General features: G+C 34.8%; 1 protein-coding gene across 1 annotated transcript; it reads left to right on the top strand.

Annotated features, from left to right (window-relative positions):
* Positions 1-2,005: 2,005 nt before the first annotated feature.
* LOC110315513 (vomeronasal type-2 receptor 116-like) lies at positions 2,006-5,541 on the top strand. The gene is made up of 2 exons (XM_021189553.1): positions 2,006-2,129; positions 4,637-5,541. Exons 1-2 carry the CDS (start codon positions 2,006-2,008, stop codon positions 5,539-5,541), a joined length of 1,029 nt encoding a protein of 342 aa, XP_021045212.1.
* The last annotated feature ends 1,910 nt before the right edge of the window (positions 5,542-7,451 follow it).

The following is a 7,451-nucleotide window of genomic DNA, read 5'->3' as shown; positions in this document are numbered from 1 at the left end:
TTCGTGGATAGATATTGTGTGAATTTGGTTTTGTCATGGAATACTTTGGTTTCTTCATCTATGGTAATAAAAACACACAAATAACCAGATTGTTTTACTTTTTAAAAAATATAAAGCATTGTTTTGTCATATCCAGAGGATAGGGAGACACATTCACATGCATGAAAAGAACCTTTTATATTAAGAAAAAGAGGGGGGAGCATTATAGTGAGTTGTAATAGAAGGAAATTAGAGAACAATCTGTTGCATGGATGTGCATGGATGTACATGGAATAATTCTTGACTACACATCTACCCAGAGTTCAGAACAACACAACACAAAGATCAGTCACTGAGACCAGGGAGGTTTTATTCCACGGTTACCAGTATGGTCCAATATATGTAGAGTAGATAAGTATAATACATCTCATAAGTAAACTCATGAATAGAATCACATTATTATCTAGAAACATTCATGAAGGGCTCTTAAGAGAGTCCAGTTCCATTAGAATTAAAAACAAAAACAAAAACAAGCCAAACCTGACAGAATAGGAGGAACACATATTGATATAATTGCATTGTCTTTGGCAGATCTCTTAACAGCATTAGACCAGAAGCAGAGAAAATTATTATCCATTAAAATAGAAAAATGAGGCCAGGTATTTTATTTCATTCCTGTATTTAATCCAGGAACTTTGGAAAACTCTGAAAATTTCTGTCAGTTTGTTCCGATTCTGTCTTGCATAGTGAGCCCAAACCAGCCAAGGCTGACATTAAAAGAAATGCCTTAAAACAAATGAAAACAATCTGGAAAAGAATGTCCATTTTCTTCACTCATCTTCAAAATATTCTCGAAATTTTTATTAACTGTTAGCATAAGTTTTAAAACAAAAATGGTATACTAAAAAGGAAGGGAAAGTGTGCCCTGGTCGCCATTGGGCATTTTTGTTTAACAACACTCTTTTGTTTTAACTCAAGAAATCCCTCACTTAACCTCAAAAATCTAACTTTTATCTAGGTTTCCTCAGTATATACGGCACCTGCAAAGCATTTTGACCTCAGGAAACACTCCATACTCTTGCTCAGTATACATCAGTTTAGCCCTTCCTCACCAGCAAGAAATCAGGCTGTGCATATTCAGTTGTTTTTCTTTTTATAATTATTTTGTCATGCTTTTCAATGCTAATTTATCAGAGCTCATATTTGGGATCTGAGATGTGAAATCATATTTTTCCTATTTCATATATCTGTAAATCCTAGCTTGCTACACTAGTGATATGATTAAACTCTGATCATTAGGAAAATAAGGAGGAAAGGGTGATTTGGCTCATGGATTAGTGTCACAAAAAGACAAGTGCAGGTATCTGGAGAATGGCTGGCTTGTTCGGCTGATTTTTCATAGACTCTTGACTAGGGATTGTATTGCCCACAGTGATCTAGTACTCATATAGCAATTATAAATTAATAAAATTCTTCACAGATATGAGGACGGGCTAGTCTCATTGAGAGAATTTCTCAATTTAATTTCCCTCTATCAGCCGGGCGTGGTGGCGCACGCCTTTAATCCCAGCACTCGGGAGGCAGAGGCAGGTGGATTTCTGAGTTCGAGGCCAGCCTGGTCTACAGAGTGAGTTCCAGGACAGCCAGGGCTACACAGAGAAACCCTGTCTCGAAAAACCAAAAAAAAAAAAAAAAAAAAATTCCCTCTATCTGTTTACTATACTTTGTGTCAAATCGACTCTAATTAATTTAAAATTAGGCTGCAATCTCTGTAGTATTTGAACATAGTCCACTATCATCACTTCTTTCTGAATTTCTAGGCACTGAGGAAGTTCACCATTTAACCATTTTGTTTCCAATATTAATATTGATAGCTTATCATTATACAATTAGACAGTGAACTTAGTAAAACAGGGACAGTCATTTGATTATGTAAAATAAGCTTATTTAAACCTCAACATCCTAATATATACTTGTAAACTAAATAGGTAAAAATTCTGATCAGCATGTGCATAATTTTCTTCAGATGCCAGCTTCAGTATGCCATGCTGACTGTGGTCCTGGATTCAGAAAATTCTGGCAGCAAGGAATGGCAGCCTGCTGTTTTGATTGCATCCCCTGCCCTGAAAATGAAGTTTCTAATGAGACAAGTGAGTGCTTTCTATTGTAATAAATCCTTCAAATTGATCCTACTCTTGCACCCACATTGGGATGCTGAAGTCATCTAAAAGCCAACTTCACTAATGAAATATATCACTTTCCTAAGTTAATAGATATAGATATAAAAAATATTAACAATGACCTGACAAAAAACAAACAAACAAAAACTTTTATGCCATATATTGACTTATTGTAAATTTCTGGCAGATTACAATACCTCAGAGAAATAATTTTGATTATCAAACTGAAATTTGAGGGAATTCTACACAAGACTTTTTCTAATGATTAATCTACTGTAAGACTATATGTAAATTTTTTCTATTCATAAACATTTAATAATATTTACTTATTCATTTTGCAAGTGTGTGTGTGTGTCCTACATACAATTATGAATAGAACTATGTACAGGGTCCCATGAAGACAGAATATAGCATGAAATTCACTGGACTTTTTCATGCAACTGCTGGGAAGAAAATCCATGTCTCTGTAAGACTTAGGTAGAAGACAAATACATACTTGTAGATTTATGGGAAACTTCTAAATATGAGACAGAATGTTTGTGTGATATCCAAAGGACCATTTTCAAAGGTCAGACATTATTTGAGTCCAGGAAGGTAGGAAAAAGGGTGATCCATGATGTAGAAATATGTGAAGAGACTTATATTCACTGTTTTTATATATAGCACAAAGTTATTAATGCCACAATGTAATAGAATATAATTTTTACTTAAATTAGCTACAAATATTCAGAGAGTATTACCTCATACACAGCCATATGATTGTTTATGTAGGATTGGCAAAATCCAAATAGTTAATGGATAGTTCTTCAGTTATTTTGCCTATCATTCTATGTAATAAAAGAAATTTCTTGAAAGACATTTCCTGCCAGTGAGATGACTCCGCAATTAAACAACTTGACGTTAAGGCTGATAACCTGAGTTAATTTCCAGGGCCCATATTATAGCCAATATATATATTCCAAGTAGCCAATCCATAGATATCTTTTAATATCCATGTATCTAACATACAGCATATTCAAATAGCCAAACAAAATATAATGAAATTGTTTTAGATATAAAAATTAAGAATAAAAATATTTATATCAATAAATATCATGTAAATTACATAAGATATTGTTATTACATTAATTGTTCATGTGTGTGGAATGGATGCAGGTGAGAGGCAACTAATAACCCTGTAGTTAGACCTACATGCACTGAGACACCTGACTTGGGTGCTGGATTAGAACTCACATAATCTTAAAGAGAAGAATATTCTATGCAGAGCTAAACCAACTTCATCGGTTTTAAACAAATTAGCCAATAGTAGCTCTCCATAAATTCATTGTTCTAGGTGAAATGTCTGATAATCAGGCAAACATATCATCACTCTCTACAGTTATCCAATGATTAAGTATAAAAGTGATCACATTTCATACTATTGTCATGGTGGAAATTACAAGTTATAATGGGCTACTATCACTTAACAAAAGCCATCTGGGTTACCACTCTGGCTCGAGGATCCTTGTCTTATATTTTGCATACTTTCTACTACTATTTATTTCATCCTTGAATACACTCACGAAATGTAAGTGTCATAGAAATGGAGATGAGACAAGGGGAAAGTTGCTGACTGCTCCCAAACAAGATAGAATGAAGATGAGGGCTTTTTTAATGCCAAGAATATACCGAGATTTCTACCTTCAGTGATATTGTTAGTGCTTCTCATGAACTGTAATTTGGAGTTCTATGTCCTTTCTACCAGATGCCTATATAACTGTGGGCTTATTTTGTTATATTTTTGAAGTTTTCAGACATTAATATCATATTAATAAAATTTTCACCTCTCATTCAAACCCTCTAGCTTCCCACATATGATGTCAACCACTCACAAATTCATGAGTACTTTTGTTACTTTTACAAATACACATACATATAAATACGTACACATAAATATAACCTACTGATTCAGTTTAATGTTGCTTCTATGTCATTGTGTTTCGGCTGCCAAATTCTAACTAGAATACCTATTGAAGATCTTGTCCCATAGAAGAGAGAGTCTCCATTTGTCATTGGAAAATAATTCATAAAAGAGTCAATGATCTCAGGAGGCACTGAATGTAGGGATTAGTGATTAGAAAATACAATCAACCACACAGGTAATGACTGCAGTTAATGAATGTGCATTTTCTGAATTCAACAATCTAAGTCATATCACTGCAGCATGCAAAATGATGTAAGAAATCTGTACTTTCTGAAAACATTGTAAATGAATCATCAATCCAGTTAAATAGACAAAGAAATGATTGCTTGGCTTTGTTTTCCTTAAATATAGTGATCATTATGAAATACAATGATTGCTGTACAGCAATGCCCTTCAATTATATTATCAGAATCAAAATGCAGCTCTTGCAAGGCCTCTCCAACACACTTACATGAAATGCCCTGTCAATATAAATACTGAAACAACAGTAACAAAAATTTCCTTTTGACATCAGATGTGGATCAATGTATGAAATGTCCAGAGGACCAGTATACCAACACAGAGCAGAACAAGTGCATTCACAAAGCTGTGATATTTCTGAGCTATGAAGATCCCTTGGGGATGGTTCTTGCCTTAACAGCCTTCTGTTTCTCCTCATTCACAGCTGTGGTTCTTGGAGTCTTTGTAAAGCACCATGACACTCCTATCGTAAAAGCCAATAATAGAGTATTAAGTTACCTATTACTCATTTCACTCATGTTCTGTTTTTTGTGTTCCTTGCTCTTCATTGGCCATCCAAACAGAGTCACCTGCAACCTTCAGCAAATCACATTTGGAATTGTATTCACTGTGGCTGTTTCCACAGTTCTAGCCAAAACAATCACTGTAATGCTGGCTTTCAAAGTCACAGTTCCTGGAGAAAGGATAAGGTACTTCCTGGTATCTGGGGCATCCAACTACATTATTCCCATATGTTCCTTATTACAATGTATTCTGTGTGCAATCTGGCTAGCAGTTTCTCCTCCCTTTGTTGATATTGATGCACACTCTGAGTATGACCAAATCATCATTGTATGCAACAAAGGCTCAGTTACTGCATTCTACTGTGTCCTGGGATACCTGGCCTGCCTGGCACTTGGAAGCTTCACTGTGGCTTTCTTGGCCAAGAATCTGCCTGATGCATTCAATGAAGCCAAGTACTTGACATTCAGCATGCTGGTGTTCTGCAGTGTCTGGATCACCTTCCTTCCTGTCTATCATAGTACCAAGGGCAAGGCCATGGTTGCTGTTGAGATCTTCTCCATATTGGCATCTAGTGCAGGGATGCTTGGATGCATCTTTTTACCCAAGTTCTACATAATTTTGTTAAGACCAGATAGAAATTCAATTCAAAGGGTCAGGGAGAAATCATATTCCTAAACTCATGTTTCATGAATTCAAATTGACAAATGTAAAGTTAGTACATAAGCATCAAATACTGGGTTATAGTGCATCTATCTATTTTTAGAATGTCTCTCACTGTTTTCTCTAGTGATGTTGTCTAGAAGTATCATGACTACCATGGTTGTATACAATATCCATAGTATCTTGCAATCACTCAACCACTTATTTAGCTTCCTCTGAATGAATTAAAATTCTAAAAGCATTATGATAATTTTATTTATCAATTAACTTTCATTGAGATTTCTCACTTGGATGCTTTCAATAAAGTTGCATTAAGATGAAAGCAGAAAAAAAATAAGTTGCAATGAAATGGAGTTGCATGTCTCTAATCCAAGAACTTTGGAAGTGGAAACAGGCTGATCTACAGAGTGAGTTTCGGGAAAGCCATGGTTACACATAGAAATCATGTCTCAAGAAAACAAATAAAAAGATAAAATCAAAATATATTTTCTGATTTCTAGTAGGAGCACATACACAATAGAATATTGAATTGCATTTAGCTGCATCACTAGCTATTTGGCAATAGTCCAGTGTGGGAATGTTCTTTTCTGCTCCAAAATTTTAAAAAAAAAATGTTCAAAATAAACTCAAAGTTCTTGACTTAATACATGGGCGAATTCATGACTTTCATAGCAGTTGAGAGGTGAGAGAAAAATACAAGAAGATTGTTAAGAGAGTAGACTGTTGTTTGCAATTCAAAGTGCCACAGTGTTCCTCTTTCAGGCAGAAGATAAGAGAATCCGTTATTCTAGAACATAGAAGAGTATAACCCAGAAGAGAGATGAATGCCTCAGGAGAGAAATGTTTTGACAAATAGATCTGTATATATTTTTGTCTGTGTACATCTTCCTGTGTATATTTGACAACAAATGTATCTCTGTATGCCTATGTGTGTATACTGTGTGCCTGCATAAATGGATATCTGGATTGCTGTTTGTGTGGGAGTGTGTGTGGGTGTGTGTGGGTGTGTGGGTGGGTATGTTTGCATTGTTTTTCTCTCTCTGTCTTTGGATGTGAGCACCAGTTTTTCTGTGTGTCAATGTCTTTGTGTATGTGTGTGAGTTTGCACCTTTGTGTGTAAATGTATGTTTGCATATATGTGTGTGTGCCTGAGTTTTTGTTCTGTATGTTTCTGTGTCTGTTTGGTGCACATGTGAATCTATCTACGGGTTCCTGTGAGTTTGTACTTATAGTCGGGACATGTATGTGTATGTGTGTGTAAATAAGTGTGTGGCAGTATTATATATCTGTATATATGTGTAGATGTCTCTCTACAGGGCTTCCAGACCCCCTGTTTGACATCTCTGCTCCCACTTCCCTCATGGACTGAATCAACCACCAATCCACAAGAGTAGGGAAATCCACAGATGTGACAATTTTATTAATCTTTTGAGTATTTAAGATATTTATACAGTACATTTTGTCATATCAGAACCTGTTCATGGTTTTTAAAATGAGCATGAGACAATTTTAACTATTGTTTAATATTATTTCAAGTAAAGTGAGCAATATTTTTTCATCCCATACTTATTATAACACAGGGATTTCATTTCTTATATTGAAACTTTGACACAGATGTAGAAAAGACATGGGTTAATTGTAAGGATAGAGTAAAGTAACATACTTTAATTTTTACTATATAATTATGTTTATGCATTTTTTACAAAATGATCTTAACATCCTAACTATAAATTAACAATTTTATGATCCTATTACATAATCTATAATTATAACTTTTTTTCTTTTTATTTTTTGTGAGCATGGGTGTTTTGTCTGCATTTGTCTATACAACACTGGAATGTGTGGTTCATACGGATGCCTGAAGAATAATTCATATCAATGGGAACATGAAAAACATTTGAGCTATAGAGTGGGTGCTAGAAATC

Source organism: Mus pahari, unplaced genomic scaffold (assembly GCF_900095145.1).
Source record: "Mus pahari unplaced genomic scaffold, PAHARI_EIJ_v1.1 scaffold_11354_1, whole genome shotgun sequence".
In the NCBI taxonomy this organism is placed as follows: Eukaryota; Metazoa; Chordata; class Mammalia; order Rodentia; family Muridae; genus Mus; species Mus pahari.
The sequence above is the reverse complement of the archived record's forward strand: the minus strand, read 5'-3'. Positions and strand labels throughout refer to the sequence as shown.